The 18,324-nt window shown below is 26.5% G+C and overlaps 1 protein-coding gene across 1 annotated transcript; it reads right to left on the bottom strand.

The window, feature by feature from the left end:
- Positions 1-8,160: 8,160 nt before the first annotated feature.
- On the bottom strand, positions 8,161-9,625 carry LOC135927095 (uncharacterized). Its single transcript, XM_065463035.1, has 3 exons — positions 9,369-9,625; positions 8,734-8,873; positions 8,161-8,486 (listed from the first exon to the last, which is right to left on the bottom strand). Exons 1-3 carry the CDS (start codon positions 9,623-9,625, stop codon positions 8,161-8,163), a joined length of 723 nt encoding a protein of 240 aa, XP_065319107.1.
- Between the last annotated feature and the right edge of the window lie 8,699 nt (positions 9,626-18,324).

The raw sequence follows: 18,324 nt of genomic DNA, 5'->3' as shown, positions 1-18,324 counted from the left end.
AATAATTTAATTTATACATATAATTTAAAGGAGGGGTGGAGAGGCGCTCCTCCATTCCAGCCCTAAATGACTACAATACATGAAATCAATATATGAATTCGAAAAAGAGGAAAATAACGAATCAAATTTAATGTCTGTTAGTATTTTGAACGAGCTAAGAAGGTAAATATAAATACTTAATTTAGAATACTCATTATAAAACCTAAATAACATTTTTAAAACTTAATTGGAGAGACTAAATTTAAATATTATGCTTACGTTTAACAAAATTTATAACAGTTATTGGAGTTAATTAAAATATTTATTTAAAAAAATAGAGTCCTAAGAATTTATAATATTAATAAAACATATCGTTGCAAAATAGGCATTTTTAAAATAGGTTTGTTACAAGGTTTTACAATAGATTCGACGATATAATAATTAGTTAATTTAAATATTTTATATTAAGGAATGCGTACATTATACCAAATTTAGCTACAGAAGAAATCGAAGAATACCTTGCAGATCCGGTAGCTCAAACGTCCGTTGATATAGTGGATTGGTGGTGTAGAAACTCGAAACATTTTCCAAAGCTTTACTTATCCCAACAATCTACGTCCGTAGCCAGCGAACGTATTTTTTCTAGGGCCGGCAACACTATTACTAAGTAAAGGAATCGAATGTCAGCGACAACTTTGAAACAATGTCTATGTGTGAATTCGTGGGATGTTAACATTTTAAATTTGCGCGAAGAATATTTTATAAAATTTATTTTATGAATATAAATTTTTATTTTTTATTTATGAAAATAATAAAGATATTGAAAATGTGGCGTATTATATATTTTGTATTTGCAAATTTTTTACTTATAAAATGTAAAAGAGACTATTTACGATAAATAAATAATTCTAAAGATATCTTATAAATTAAAAATTGTTATGATAATTTCCAAAAAGAAAGGGAGAGTAGTTCATAAATAAAAATAATTTAATTCCTAATTAGTAGCAACTCTTAAGATCTAAATGTTTCAAAATTTTGTCTATGATATATTTTTAAGCACGAATATTATGCTTTTGGATAAGTCATTCACACAATTACCAAAGAAAAAAAAGTCAATTTAAAATTATAATTTATAATGAAGCAGTGGTAGATAGTATTTATGGGGTAAGGCCTGTAGTAATAGGTATTTATTATGATTTATGATTACATATTATAGATATTGATGGTAAGTTTTTTATTGATTATATATTTAGATATGAATATAATAATTTGTAAAACAGATATAAGGGGAACATTGTTATTTTTATGATGTAACTTCATATGAATGAATAATCGACGTTCGAGAATTGCATGTATGTAATTTAAATACACTAATATTACGAATGAATAGAACATATAAATTGGCGTATTATGGCAGACTCAACTCGTGATTTAAATAATATGTAAATATAATAACTGTTTGTAAAACTCATAAATTATAAAAAATAGTTCAAAATTTGTTAAAATTATTTCCAAGATCTTAAACTAAATAAATATAATCTTGTGTTTCAAATTTTTAAAATTTGATGAAAAATATGTATAGTAATTATATAAAAGAAATTTAGCATATTTTAAAATTAGGGAAAATTCATTTATCCGAATGCCGTAAATTAGAAAATGAGATCCTTGCTGAACTTGTCCTGTCTTTTCTATTAACTACCAATCTCCTAAATAGTTTCAAATGATATACTACTCATATTTTATACCCTCAACCCAATTTAAAAAAAAAGAATAAAATAATAGCAGTATCAAAATTTTACGAGACCCTAAGGCTTAGAATATTTTTCTAATATCAAAAACTTTTTGCATGGCTCAAAACAAGTATATAATATTTTATTTCTAGATTTTTATGTGTGAAGTTAAAAAGTAATGAAATTAAAAATTACTTAATGAACCCAAAAGTTTTAAAACATCTTTCCAATATCAAATTTATATAAATTAACTTAAAGCAAAGATCTAAAATAAAATTTTTCGTCTTCGAATAAATTATAATGGCAGTGACACCATATTAATGCTCCAAAGGTTTAACAAAATCTTTATAATATCAGAAACTTTTTATTAGGTTCTAACATAACGAAATAGTTTTTTTTTTATCATTTTACATTTCACACATGGAGTTTAGAAAAATGGCACTATAAATTTATTTATAAACAAAAAAGTTTTGAACGTCTTTTCAATATTAAAAACTATTAATTAGGATAAAAACAAAGTTTTATAAAATTTTCATAATTTTTTCCTCGTGGACTAAATTATAATAACAGTGACAATTTCTTACTAAACCCAAAAGTTTTAAAACATTTTTTGGTATTAAAATTTTAACTAGGCTTAAGACAAAATTAAAAAATTTTTTTTAATAATTTGTTCCTCGTGGTAAAATATAGAGGAAGTGCCAATTTATTACTATATTCAAAAATTTTAGAACATCTCTCTAGTATAAATAACTTTAAACTACCCTTAAAATAAATTTTAAAAAAATTTTAACATTTATGTTTTCCTCGTGGAGTAAAATATAATTGCAGTGCCCATTCATTACTAGACCCAAAGGTTCCTGAACATCTTTCTAATACATAATATTTAAAGGTTTAAAACAACATCTTAAAAAAATGCATAATTTTTTCCCTCGTGGTAAAATAGTGGAAGTGCCAATTTATTTCTAGACCCATAAGTTTTAGAACGTCTCTTTAGTATGAAAAACTTTAAACTACCCTTAAAATAAATTTTTAAAAAATTATAACATATTTTTTCCTCTTGGAGTAAAATATAATGGCAGTGCCCATTTATTACTAGACTCAGAGGTATTAGAACATCTTTTTAGTATCAAAAACGCTTAATTTAACTTAAAACAATGTTTTAAAAAATTTCCTTCTTTCCTCGAGGAACACAATAAAATGGCAGTCCCAATTTATTATTAGACTTGATATTTTAGAACACGTTTTTACCATAAATAAAAAAGTTTTAACAAGGCTTAAAACAACATTTTAAAAAAATCATAAATTTTTTTCCTCTTGGAGTAAAATATAATGATAGTGCCAATTTATTACTAGACCCAAAAGTTTATGGATATCTTTCCAGTATCAAAAACTTTTAACTAGGCTTAAACAAAATTTAAAAAAATTTTCATAATTATTTTTCCTCGTGGGGTAAAATATAATGATAGTGCCAATTTATTACTAACCCAAAAGTTTTAGGACATCTTTCTAATATCATAAACCATAAACTAGGCCTAAAATTTTCACATTTATTGTTTCCTCGTGGAGTATAATATAATGGCAGTGTCCATTTATTACTAGTCCCAAAGGTTTTAGAACATTATTCTAGTATCTAAAACTTTTAACTAGGCCTAAGATATGTTTTAAAAAAAATTTACAATTTATTTTTTCCTCATGGAATAAGATATAATAACAGTGACAATTTATTACTAGAACCAAAGATTTTTGAACATCTTTCTAATATCAAAAACATTGAACCCGGATTAAAACAAACTGGTTTAATATTTTTTTGACCCAGTTAGCCAACCCAGCAAACCAACCCAGCAGGCCGACCCAGCAAGCCGATCAGATGGGCCGGCTCATGAGACCTTATGGGTCGGGTCTGATCTATGGCTAAATCACTCGGGTTTAGGGTCGTTTTTTCGGCTCAAACCTTGCTGGGTTTTCGGCCAAGCTGACCCGACCCGGCAATTTAACAACACTATTTGAGGGTTGAAAGTTGTTGATTTGCTTTTTAGTGAATAAGGAGCAAGGTAGGGCATTAAGGTCAAAAGAGATTTTATTTGGCGTGATAGGTTATCTTTATGAGAAGGAGAACTCAGATGAGTAGGGGTGAAAGAATAGATCTTTCCAATTTTCTGAATTATTGATGTTGTTATTAAGCAAACCAATAAGATCAAGTAATTTTTGGGCTGTCAAAAAGCGAGCACCACGAGGTATTTTTGAGATTGTAGGCATATGGATTAGTCATGATGTTCTGGACACAATGGGGTTGAGGAACATTAGTGGGTAAAAGATTATTATCATCAAGGTCATTATTGCTTATTGGGTCGTTATTACTTAAGGATGGCAGAACAGGATTATAGAATAAGGCTGGGAGGCTAGAAGGTGGTAAAGAGGGATTGAAGAAGAAAAATCCAGACGCAGGACATCTTGAAGATCTGGGACCATGAAATGAAAGTTTACCTGATTTAGTGAGGAATGATAATTTGCCAAAAGAGGGGCATGATATGTAATAATAATTCAAAGTTTAATTACTCAAAAGTTTTAAAAATTGCATACTTTTTTCGTTCAATTGACATAATTTTAGATTTTTTTAAAAAAATAATAAATATACCATTATCTGGATATTGGTGAAATTAAGTCGAGCATCCTCAGAACTGGTATAAAATCCTCCTCTCATTTTTATATATGTGAATATTCTTATTTTCGTAATATTAACAATATCTCAAATTTAAGTAAATTAATTAAATTTTTAAATGATACAAATTTATATAGAACTATTTATGTTTTTCCTTAATTCAGTTTATATATGTCTATTTAAATAAATTGCTTAATTATCTAGTATATGATTTAATAGTCCTAACATAGTAGCATCCAATATAGCACACGCCTTTTTAAAATTTTTATATAATATACTCTATTTTTAATGTAAAATAAAAGAATTGTGAAAATTTTCACGAGATAAAAATATAAAATTTTTAAAACTTTTGAGTAATGAAATTTTGAATTATTATTGCATTAATATTTCCGCCCGTACTCTAATTGCATTATATATTTTCTGTTTTGTTTTATAGAATCAATAAATTTAAATATAATTTGGTGTGCTACCATAACTAGATTTTTAAAGCATTATGAAAGCCCACAACATTATTGATCATATAGTTGTTAGGATATCATTGAGTTCTTCGGTCTTCTATTTTATTATCAATAAAATATAAATAATTGTTTACTTGGAACATTTTTAATTATTTTTGAATGTTAACTTTAAATTATTTCAAATTATACTTGAATACAAAAATAATATATTTATTTTGGTTGATTTCGTCTAATAAATCCCCAACTGGGTTTATTTTTAAGCCAATTAAATAGTTCATATTTGCTATTTCTAAGTAATACGTGTATCAGCTTAAACCTTTAAGTGTTGAGAAGAAACATAGCTATGCTAGGTTTTCCTCAAATCCATCAAACTGGATGTTTAATACAGAGGGAAAAATTAGAAGTACTTCACACGTTTGTGGGCAAGCCATATAAGTGTATGTATAATTTAAAGGACAACGATTTTAGAGATTAAATTGAAATTTAAAAATCATCTGCTTTAAAATTTTAATATAAAATAGAAAAGATTATAAATGCCATTCGAAATTGTTTTAAAGTAGCTATCTGCTATGTTTTCACTTGTTTTTTGACAGAATGCCAATCTTCTAGTTTTTGAAAATCCGCATATTCTGATTATTTATTGGACCAGGAAACCATTCACCCTTAGGTTATAATACAAAAACGTAATATATTATTAATTTAAAAAAAAATTATTTAAATAAATAATAAGATTTTATTTTTTAGGAAGTCATTATTAGATTAAATTTATTATGTACTGCTAAAATTTATTTTATTTTTATTATATTAATATAATAAATAAAAATAATGGATCATATTCATTATATACTGTATAAGTATCGCTGTATATAAACCTTTTTACTAATTATTTATGTAATTATAGGTTTTTATAGAATTTAAATTGTAATAATTTTTATTATATTATACATAAGCTTAAATTTGCTACAAAAAATTGATTTAATCAGATATACATAATGGTTTATATTAAGTCATTATTTAATAGTCCCTTCAATTCAAAATAATTAATCAAACTTAACATTTATTTAATCAAAATATTTACAATCTTCTCCCCCTTTCTTTTTATAGGGTTTGTTCAATAGGCTTATTATAAAATTAATTTACAAAAGAGATTGAACTGTTATTTTTCATATTTCTATACATTGTTTTAACATAAATTTTTTCCCAATTGTTTATTTTTAATAAAAATAATTATGTGAAATATTTTTTTGAGTAAAACATTTTTGAATATATGACCTATGAAGGTTTTTTTAGGAAATATGTATTATATGTTATGAAAGACATATCAAAATTGGAGGTTTTTACTAAAATTATTTTAAGTGAAAAAATTAAACATGGCTAAATATTGCTGTTACTAACTTGTGAATTATATATTGAGCTAATATGAATAAAACCAACCAAAAATCATTATCTAAAAATTTTTTATCCCTCTTTATATGAAAAATTATTAATTTTATTGTTAAAAAGACAATATTGAGGCACTCTACAAAGTTCCATTGAGTATATCTAGAAAATGACATTACCAAAAGTGCTTATCCAAGCAAACAATCAATTTGGATTTGAAACATTATGTACTTATGATAATTTCCAAATATCATCAATACAAAAAAGGACTGTCAAAATCATCAATAGTGCCGTAAAGTAATGTATTTACTAATGTCATTACTTTTTTATAAGAAGAACACCATTTGTTACCTTCTTCTAGGGGTAATGGTTACATGTTTCTTTTTTGTGATTCAAATTTTTCTTATAAAATATGGAAAAAAGAATCCTGGAAAAAAAAGGAAAAAATCCCCAGTAAAAAAAACCCCTGAAAAAAACTCCTGGATTTTTTTTCATATTTATAGAATATACTTAAGACCTAATAATATAGATATATTTTTATTTAAATTATAAAAGATATACTCATATTTATAATTCTTTTTTTCTCTTTAGCTTTCACCTTTTCTGGTGGAGAACCTTCATCTCTCTCAACTTTATGTTATTCATACAATCTCTTTTATCTAATTTATACTTCTTTATATTGGCTCTAAATTTATGGCCCCATTGAAGTTTTGGCCTTCCTCTTTTACGTTTGCTCATCACTAACAAACTCTCAACCTTATTTCCTATGTAGTTCATAGGCCTTCTCATTGTGTGCCCATACCACCTAAGTCTGTTTACCATTAACTTAGTCTTAATACAATCATCCTCAGCATTCTCATCTCTATAGTTTGTAGACTTCTCTCGTCTAATTCCTTGGTTGGCCATGTTTCCGAACTATATAGAATAGTTGATTGTACTATGGAACTGTAAATTTTTCCCTTTAATTTGTGTAGGATTCTTTTGTCAAATAGCACTCCAGATAAAGATATCCACTTTAGCCACCCTTGATTAATCTTACTCTTTATCTCTTTTTCTATTGTACCATTTGTTTCTATAGTGGAGCCCAAATATTTGCAGCTTTCAATTTCCGATATCTGCCATTCATTTATATCAATACTCTCTGTTTCATCTCCTCCTATCACCATATATTTTTCATTTCTCTATTTACTTTTAGTCTGTGCTTTTCTTCTAGTTTATTTATCCAACTCACTAATCTTTCTTTCATTTCATCCTTGGATTCGGCAAGTATCACAATATCATCTGCAAATATCATATTCCATGGGACTGTTTGAAGTATAGACTGTGCTAATACATCTATTACTGTAATGAAGAGAAGAGGGCTTAGAGCCGACCCTTGATGAACTCCTTTGGCTATTGTGAAACCTGCTGAAGTACCTGTTGTGCTATGGACCATTGTTGTATGGTCCATATACATATATCGTATTATTCTTGTATATTTTTCGGGAACCTTTTTGTGGCGTAGCGCCCACCAGATAAGTTTTCTTGGGATTTTATCAAAGGCCTTTTCTAGATCGAGAAACACCATGTGTAGCTTTTTGTTCTTTTCCCTGTATTTTTCACTCATTTGCCTAATTACGTGGATATCATCAGTTGTTGATCTTCCAGGCATAAATCCAAACTGAGTATCTCCTATTTCGATTATGTCTCTTAATCTTTTTTCTATTATTTTTTCGTATAGGTTTAGGCAGTGTGACATTAGTTTTATGCCCCTGTAATTTTGACAATTGTGTGGGTCCCCTTTATTTTTGAAGATAGGAACTAGATAGCTCTGCCATTTTTGAGGAACCTCTTCATTTCCAAGTATTTTATTGTATAGATTTGTGAGAAAATGTATTCCATCATCTCCTAGTGCTTTAAGGCTTTTTATTGGAATATCGTCTGGACCCCTAGCTTATGATTATCTCTTGTTCTGTTATTGGATAAGGTTTTGACATGGGGAATGTTCATCTAAATGTAGTATGTGGGGATTAAAGTTGAGAAGCTCCTGAAAATATTCTTTCCATCTATTTATTATTTCTTTTTCCTTTATTATCAATTTGCCATCTTTATTCTTGATTACTTTTGGAGCTCCGTTTATAACCCTAGAATTCATTTCTCGCTGTTTGGCTAATCTGTATATTTTATTTTGCCCTTCTTTGGTATGTAGTTCTTCATACATGTCATCGTATGGCATAGCTTTGGCCCTAGCCACCGCCTTTTTAGCTATTCTCTTGGATTTTTTGTAATTTGTCTTGTCATCTGGGTTTTTGGATTTGTACCATATTAAAGGGCTTTTTTCTCCTGTATAGTGATTAGTACCTCTTCATTCCACCACCATAGTTCTTTGTATGATTTGTTACCTCCCCTTGTCAAGCCTAGTGTTGATTTGGCAGTGTCATTAATCTGGATGAAAGGTCTGTCCACATTTTTTCACTGACTTGTGAGGAATATATTGTTTGAATGTTTGCATTCATTGCAAAGGCATCTGTCATTGTTTTTAATCTACCCCATTTGATGCATGGTTCCAGTTTTATCTTGTTTTGAGTGGATTTAATTGTGATGTGTAAATCCATGACTAGTAGCTTGTGTTGCACGGCTATATCTTCTCCTGGGATGAATTTGCAGTCTATTACATCTTTTAAACTTCTGCGAGAGATAATTATGTAATCTATCTGTGTTTTCCTTGTACTACTTTCATATGTTATTAAATGACTGTCTTTTTATCTATAGTAGGTGTTGGTTAAGGCAAGGTCGAAGACTTGCACAAATTTCAGTACATGCTCTCCTTCATCATTCCTTTCTCCATATCCAAAACCACCATGATGCCTTTTGTAGCTATCTCTTGTTTTTCCCACATGCACATTTAAGTCACCACCTATTATGACTTGGTCATCCTTAGGGATTTCCATTACAGCTTCATCGAGGATAGCTCTAAAATCATCTTTCTCTTCTTCCTTGCAACCCGTTTGAGGAGCATATACTGAAAGGATGTGTAGTATTGATTGACCAATGCATAGTTTTATCTTCATTAATCTATCAGAGATCCTGTTGACTTCTACAACTGAGGAGGTTAGATCTTGACTGAGGATGATGCCGACACCGTTCCTATTGCTAACAATTCCATTATAGTACAATTTATACCCATCCCCAATCATTAAAGTCTTCTGACCTTTCCATTTCGTCTCTTGTATGCACGCTATATCAACTTTTCTCTTGTTCAACATTGATGCCAATTCTCTCGTTTTACCTTTAAGTGTCCCAACATTCAAACTTGCTAACCTTGTCTTCTTTGCTTTGGCCTTTATTTTACTTTTCGCAGGATGGAGGTCTACACCCTGCACGTCGCTTGGAGAGAACGCCCAAGCTTTCATATTCATATTTTCATTTGTTTCATTCATTTTGTTTAATGGACAAGTATCCTTAGCACCCGGCTGTTCAGACCTGTCAGTGACCGGGGTGTCATCTCTAAGCTCCAAAATTCATCTTACCATATGTCTTTACACATCAGTCATCGAAGAAAAACCTGAAAGTTTTTATGCTCCTTGCCAGGATTGAACTTTGCATCCTTCTGTTTCCAAGCATACATCTAACCCATTAGGCCACCCCGATTTATAATATATAGATAAATTAATCTTTTTAAAAAAAAATATATTAATGAGCTAAATTTTTTTAGGCCCTAGTGTGCACAAATTGAACGTTAAGAGCGTTTCAAAACGCATATAAAAAAATGTAAACCCAGCCATGTTTAAATTGATGTGTTAAGTTTTATTTTTTCAATATGAAGCATTTAAATTTAAAACATTAAGACAAAAAATCACTATAAAACCTTTCTTGCATAGCAGGGAAAATAATTCTACTTCAAAGGAATCAAAAATTCTTTAGACAAATTTAAAAATTTTATAAATTAATAAATTTTTATATTTGGGTGATTCCACGTCAAATCGACCAAAAAATGAGATTTTCGGCCGACCATCTCAAAAATGAATGAAACTTGGCATGTTAGTTATTTATGTTGTAAATGTTAATAAAATTAAAATTTTAGAGTGCTAGCTAAACCAAAGATATACACCTTCAAAGATGAAAATCGCGAAGTGCGTGATTTCATTAAATCTTGTTATTTTAAAAAATACTTAAGATAGAGTTACAATTATATATCATTTTATAGCCCTTAAAATTTTACGTTGGAAAATATTAAAAAATTTCAAGTGTTTTCTTATTTCCGGTAAAAATAAAAAATTAACATTTTTAGGAAGGGATTTTTTTTGGGTGTTAATATTCACTAAAAATATTTATTACCTTTATATTAAACGTATTAATAAAAAATCTCGATAGCCATTTTTGTTTTTTTAATTTTATTTGAATTTTTATTATTTTTATAAATAAAAAATGCAATATAGATGGCGTTATATCCAAGCTTCATTCATTTTTGAGATGGTCGGCCTAATCGCTGGTCGATTTATCATGGAATTACCCATTTATATTGTATTAAATTTATTTATGGAAAGATTTTATATTAAATTATGTTACATATTTAATTTTTATAGACAATTATGTTATTAAATGTTATAAATAAATTGAATATTAAGAAAAATTTAATTGATATATCACTTAATTTCTATTGTTAATTTGAACACTATTCTAGATGTAGCCCATTGAGCTATTTTAAAGCTTGTGGAATGAACTTCAAACTTAAAATAATATTAATTCTATTCTCTTATAACTTGATACAATTGAAATTTTCATAGAAATTAAGACATATAATTTATATAGTGTAAAAACTATACCTAAATAAGATTTATCTGTAGCTTTTATAAATATATTTTCAATATCAACCATAGTAATTAAAAGATATAACTAAATTAACTGAATATTAAGAAAAATTAAATTGATATATCTAGTAAACATGAAAATAGAGACAAATATAAATATATAAAAATTATATTAAAAGAATATAATGTCAATATAAAATACAAAATATATTTTTATAATAAATAAATAATTTATATAATGCTATTAAATATGTCAATGCATATTTATTTGTAGGGGTTGGTAAGGTACCATTTGTCTTCAGATAGTGTAGAAATTTTAAAACCTCAGTTATAAACAGCACTTAGTTGTTAAACTTAAGATTTCAGCATCCTCTACAAGGCTATCCATAAAAAGTCTAAATAAAATATTAATAAATTATAGATAAAAATTAGCTTTACTGAACCTATATGGCTTTTCTTCCAAAATTTATAACCTATTAAATTCATTCAGTACTTTAGGTTTTTTTGTTGTTGAGAGTTCCACATGAAAATTAACATTTCAAATATTTTAAATGAGGAAATTAACTTTTTGAGAATAAATAAAACAAAATACACTTATAATTTTAAAAATCAATATAAATTTTGGATCAGTATTGGATAGGCTTTGTAGTATTATCAGAACAGAATTTGTGGATTGGCAGAGCCCTACTCTTTATTTTCCAAGTAGTTATTATCAATTTACCAATAAAATAAATAACATGTTAATTAAGTAGGTTTTCCTAATTAATCTAATATATATAATCTCCATAATCAATCCAAGTAGTTATTATCAATTTACCAATAAAATAAATAACATGAATATTTAATTAAGTAGGTTTTCCTAATTAATCTAATATATATAATCTCCATAATCAAAACATGATCGTTTTCAAATGTATTTAAAATTTAAGGAGACTATAGTGTAATGTTATTTTTTTTGCTCTCTACGAGAGTCGAACCACAAACCTCCCGTTTCAAAGTCGTATGTTTTAAGCAAGTACCTACTTGAATATAATTAAATTTAAAATATTAATTATATATATATTTAAAAAGAGGCGGTGAAACTGTTATCCATTTTTCGATCAAATTGAAAAGTATTTGCTCGCTGATATTTTTAAAATTCTGCCGTTTATTACCATATTAGCTGACGGGGTTGAAGGGTAATGATTTAGCTTGTGTGTATGGTACTAAATATACTTTATTAAAATTTTTATATAAATATTAAAATTTAGGAGAAAAAGAGGTAAAATTGTTGCAATGTATACCGTGAGCATATATTAGATATCATAATTTAAATTTGTGATGGAAATCATAATGGATAAAATTTAAAATAGAGATGCTTTAAGATTTTTGAATTTTAAATATGGGTTATACATTGGCCTGAAAATTTTTTTTTGCAATAGCCAGGCCTGATCAAGAAACCAAGTCCATGCAACTTTCATATTCTGATTTTATTTTTAAATGAATTATGACTTATATATTTTATTTCAGTTCTCTACTAACAAAATTATTATGGTCTTTGGCGGCCTTGAGAAAATTTTCCCAACAATATGGTTTTCAGATATTTACCTATCTATAGACTTGGGAAAAAATTACAAAATTATTATAGGTTGGCCAGGTTCGAGAAAAAAAAATTTCAGGCCAATGTCTGGTCCATATTAAAAATTAAAAAATTTTCAAGCATATCCTTTTAAATTTTACCCAATATGATTTCTATCACAAATTTAAATTTTATTCTAAATATAAAATTAAATTTAAGATATTGTTTAAATTACAAATTCTATATTTCTAATATTAAATTGATATCGGCCGATTACCGATCCGATCCGATATCATATCTAATTCTGTATTCTGTAAAGATATCAATGGTTTTAATTTTTTATACTTTTTATTATTATAACATCTATAATTTAACTATAACATAACTTATGTCATTTAAATATATTATAATGATCAGTTATAGTTTATATTCAATTCAATTGCAATTCTAAAAGTGTATAAAATATTTTTATTGTTAAATCACTTTTATATAATAAGTAGTACATTAATCTATATACATAATAAGTAATAAACAAATTTATATGAAATTAGAAATAAATATTTAAAATAATATTTAACATTAATATATCGAAGATTTCTTTTTAGAAATACCAAAATTTCCAATTTATCAGAGGTCAGCCTTCGGCGAAGGTAACTGTCAATATCACCAGCTTCACTAAAATCTGATTCTGAAGAGATTATCGCACAATTTTATAAACAGAATGCGCAAAAAAATAATAATAATTATTATTTAAAAAATATAAATAAAAATGGATTTCGATTTTATAAAAATAAATGATTTTAGATAAACATTTTTAAAATTTTTACATTTTATTTTTGTTATAGAGGCCATTTTATGTCGGGGAAATTTTTTCAGGGTTTAACATTTGCTCAAAATTAAAAAATCTTCATAGATCGTAGCTCTTTTGAAGATCAAAAAATGCGAAGATTTTTTCGCTAAAAAAATTTTGAGCTTGCTCAAAGAAAAAGAAAATTTTTGAGCAAAATAAAAAATGTTTTTTTGTAATAAAATCTTCATTTGAGAAATAATTTTTGGAATTTTATAATATGATAAAATCTTTATTATAATAAAACATTTTTGATCCAAAAATTTTTTGTACAAATATTTTGTGATTTTTTAAAAATAAAATTTTTGAGATTGCTTTTATTTTATTTTTTGATCTAAGAAAAATATTATTTTTCATAAGTTGTAAATGTGAGAATTTAACGATTACATATTTTTTAATAATTAGTGTTTTGTCATAATTAATTTATATTTAATGTAAAGTATAAAAGTGACATACTCATCTCAGAACCTTTAAAAATAATTTTTTAAAATAAGCTAGTTGAGCATGTTTCAAGATAGTTTCAGTGATTGTAAAGGATATAAAGGTGACAATTGTCATAATCGTTAATTATCAACATTTTTAAATTTTTTTTAAAGCAAATAAATAAAAATATGTTTTGTAAACATGTTAAATTAAAATTTCAGTGAAGATGTACCATAGAAAAGAGACAATTGTCATAATCGATAATTATCAACATTTTTAAATTTTTTTAAAGCAAATAAGTAAAATGTTTTGTAAACATGTTAAATTAAAATTTCAATGAAGATGTACCATAGAAAAGTGAAAATTGTCATAATCGTTAATTATCAACATTTTTAAATTTTTTTAAAGCAAATAAGTAAAAATATGTTTTGTAAACATGTTAAATTAAAATTTCAGTGAAGATGTACCATAGAAAAGTGACAATTGTCATAATCGTTAATTATCAACAAATTTTTTTAAAGCAAATAAGTAAAAATATGTTTTGTAAACATGTTAAATTAAAATTTCAGTGAAGATGTACCATAGAACAGTGACAATTGTCATAATCCATAATTATGAATATTTTTTAAAAGTAAATAGGTAAAAATATTTTTTATAAGTGACATTGTTATTATTAAGCTTTTTCTAATTTTTGGTAGTAATGAGCTTACTACCTATAAAGGTGACAATTGTCTTATTACTCATTTTATATATTTTTAATTAAACAAACGTAAAAATATTTTGATATAATTTTAAACTAGATAATTATCTAATTCTCAACTCCATTGCAGATGATAATAGTATTATATATGTTAAATTTTTAGATGCTAGAATGGAGTTCAACTAAAAAGATGCACTAAATAAACATATCTTTACGACAAAAACATTTAAAAATATTAAATAAATTTTTGATCTTAGAAATTACTATTTGGATAATTCTAGTAAAATATGCCCCATCTGATTATACTAATCGTACAAAAAATCTATTTATTTTGTTATCATCCAAATCAATCCTTTTATATGAATTTTTATTTATTAAAATTTCAATGTAAATTATAACTATGTAATGAAATAGGTTATATAAATAATAATTTAAAATATCACATTATTTAACAATGTACGATTTAGTTTTATTATTAAAATATCATCAAGTGTATCTTTATCTAATCTTGTCCTTAGAGAGGTTACAGTTATGCTAATGCACTAAATGCTCTCTCAACTGAGACCTGAGCGCAAGGAGCAGCGAGAATTACTTGAGACAATTTAAATAAATCTGTATCTTGGTGTTTTCGTGAAAGCCAATATTGTAAAATATCTTGGTTGGATAGTAGTCTTTTGTTGTATAAGAGAGACTCTATTTTAAGTTTGATATCACTATTCCCCTCTTCATAATAAACAGGCACTTTTTTGCAATCACGCTCGATATAGAGATCAAGTTTGGTTTTTTTATAATCTTTTGTAGGAGGCAAAATCAAGGTTGGATGTTCTTTATATGGGTCAATAATTTGCAATTGTTTCCAGGTTGCAAATATATGTTCCTAAAATAAAAAAGATGTATATTATAAGTTTATTAATTTACCCTGGCCAATACTTTATCGTCTTTCGAAAAATATTTCCCATTTTCATAATGGAATCTTGGATCCATATAAATAGCACTTCGAAATGCATCATTTTGAAAGAGAAAACTTTCTCTCATGTTCAAACACTCTAACATATTTTTAGATAACTGATTATCCATTTCTTCAGTTCCATTTTGCATTCTAGCCAAGAAGCAAAATAATCACCAATTACAATATTTTTTTTGTAATTTCAGATTAAATAAGTATAATGGCATTAGTATAGAAGTGCCAAATTGAATTATATCCCATAAATCCAAACTAATCAAAGTTTCTGGGTATAACTCACCCATTTTAACATAAAATTCTTTATTATCTATAAGATTTTTTAACATGAGATATGTACTATTCCACCTAGTAATAGTATCTAGAGTGGGTTTGGTAACTTTATCCATTATAAATAAATTTTTATATTTTTGAGATTTTATTTATTTTATGATGTCCCGAATTTTGACTAAATCCAATTTTAAATATGTTTTTTAGTATGAGCTGAACATCTTATACAGCTTAGACCAAAGCTTTTGCTCATATCATCTAATATTTTGTCTGTATTATCATAATATTCGTCAATACCCTCTGGTATTTCTTCATCAGAGAAAACTGAAATGTTTTCATCAATACATATATCAGAGACCTGCAGAGGCACCATTTGCACGGCCCGGCCCGGTTTTAAATTTTTAGGCCCGGCCCGGATATTTTTTAAAAAATTTTTTTACGGCCCGGCCCGGCCCGGATTTATAGATTTAAGGCCCGGCCCGGATAAATTTAAAAAAAAATTTTTACGGCCAGGCCCGGCCCGGATTTAAAAATTTAAGGCCCGGCCCGGATATTTAAAAAAAAAATTTCAGGCCCGGCTCGGAATTTTTTAAAATTATATTCGACCTGGTATATAAAAAAATTCACCTATGAGGTATTTTACCAAATTTTTCAGCGAGTATTATCGCTTATTATTTAAAAAATACATGAAAAAAGCTAATATTTTGAGAATATTATATTGAATTTATAAAAATTATAAAACTGTTATTTATAAAAATGGATATTTTGAGCATATAACTATATTTTTTGCATTTTCTATAAAAATAAAACTAATATTCATAAAAATGGTAATAATATTTTGAGCATATACTATATTTTATATTGCATTTAAAAAAAATAAAACTAATATTTAATTTATAAAAATGGAAAATATTTTGAGAATATAATATATTGTATTTAATTTACTATTTAATTTATAAAATAAAAATAAATCGCTATTTAAAAAAATGCATGTATAATAAATAGTATTTTGAAAATATAATCTAATTGCACAATATTAATATAATTTATTTTATAATTTTTAAATATTTTATATTACATTTATAGGTTGGTTTTTCAGGTGTAAAAATTTTTTATTAATTTTCATGGATTTACCATCACATTTATGTCTTTTTAGATGTGATGTACCATGTTTATAATTATAAGATAATATACTTGAACAATTCTTACATTGTACGTAGCCAATGTTTTTTTTATTTTCATCTATGATGATGTTAAATTTAGCCCATATTTCAGATTTTAAATTATTATTTGTATTTCTAAAAGAATAAATATTATATTTAATTTTATTAATTATATCATTAGTAATTTGTGCCATGATATTCCTTTATTTGATTGTTTTGGTAAATATTCTAAAAATTTAGATATGAATTATAAAAAATATATTATTAATACTTGAATATTGGGGCTTATTTAAGATATTCCTTTATTTAATTGTTTTGGTAAAATATGTTGTAAAAATTTAGATATGAATTATAAAAAAATATATTAATACTTTGAATAAATTTGCAGGAAATTAATAATTAGATCGATCTGTGGGTGTTAGGTGTGTTAACCATTACCCAATATTATATTAATCATAACTATAATATAATATAATCTTATAACCATTAACTCATAATGTTAAAATTTTTATAAAAAATATTAAGGCCCGGCCCGGCCTTAACAATCTTAGGCCCGGCCCGGATATATTTAAAAAAAAATTTTTAGGCCTAGCCCGGCCCGGATATATTTAAAAAAAAAATTTTTTAGGCCCGGCCCGGGTATATTTAAAAAATTTAAAATACGGCCCGGGCCGGGCCGGGCCTGCAGGTCTCTGACATATATTATCTTCACCACTTACACTAGTATCAAAAATATCGCTGAATTTGTTTTCATCAACATTTGATAAATCATTTTGATCTTTTGCAATAATATTAACCATTTTAATCATATTCGCGCCGTTATCCACTGTAATGCTATAAATTTGTTTTAAATCAAGTTGGTATTTTTTTTAAATTGTATGTATCTCTTCTTTTAGGTTAGCACCTGTATGATTTTTAAGAAGTTCTATCATTCCAAGTGTTCACACTTCTATATGGCCATCTTTTATATACTGAACATTTATGCCTAATATTGATTTATTATATCTGGTAGCTGTATCAATTTTGAAAGAAATCAGCTTGTTTTTTAATTCGTGTATAATTTGTAATCTAATTTCGGATGCGGTATATTTTATTTTGTCGACCACTGAACGAGTATTTATTTTTATTTGAAGAGAATGACATATGGGGTCTAGTAATACGGAAGCCCTCATAATTGACCATATTAATGGGTAAATTATTAACTTTAGTCAACCGTACTATGGATTCAAAAACCTAAAAAATAAATATTGATTTTTATTGTATCATTTAAATATTTTGAAATACTTTTGATTTATCTATTTTAATTTTTTAGAATTTTTCTTTTGCTGTATTTCTAGCATTGAATGACGAATAACTATTAGATTCATCTGCTTTCATTATGGTCGGGTGCTGAGACGTTATGTGCC

The sequence above is a fragment of the Gordionus sp. m RMFG-2023 genome, chromosome 1 (genome assembly GCF_954871325.1).
Source record: "Gordionus sp. m RMFG-2023 chromosome 1, tfGorSpeb1-WG-v2, whole genome shotgun sequence".
NCBI lineage: Eukaryota > Metazoa > Nematomorpha > Gordioida > Chordodea > Parachordodidae > Gordionus > Gordionus sp. m RMFG-2023.
This window is presented reverse-complemented; position numbering and strand designations above follow the sequence as displayed.

Excerpts from the sequence above, each read along its gene's own strand:
- LOC135927095 (XM_065463035.1), bottom strand. The coding sequence starts at position 9,625 with ATGAATGAAACAAATGAAAATATGAATATGAAAGCTTGGGCGTTCTCT. Across the intron at positions 8,874-9,368 it reads ACTTTAATGATTGGGGATGG|AAGTTTAAAAGATGTAATAG; the intron begins GTATAAATTGTA and ends TATCTCTCGCAG. Across the intron at positions 8,487-8,733 it reads GGAACCATGCATCAAATGGG|ATGACAAGACAAATTACAAA; the intron begins GTAGATTAAAAA and ends CCAAAAACCCAG.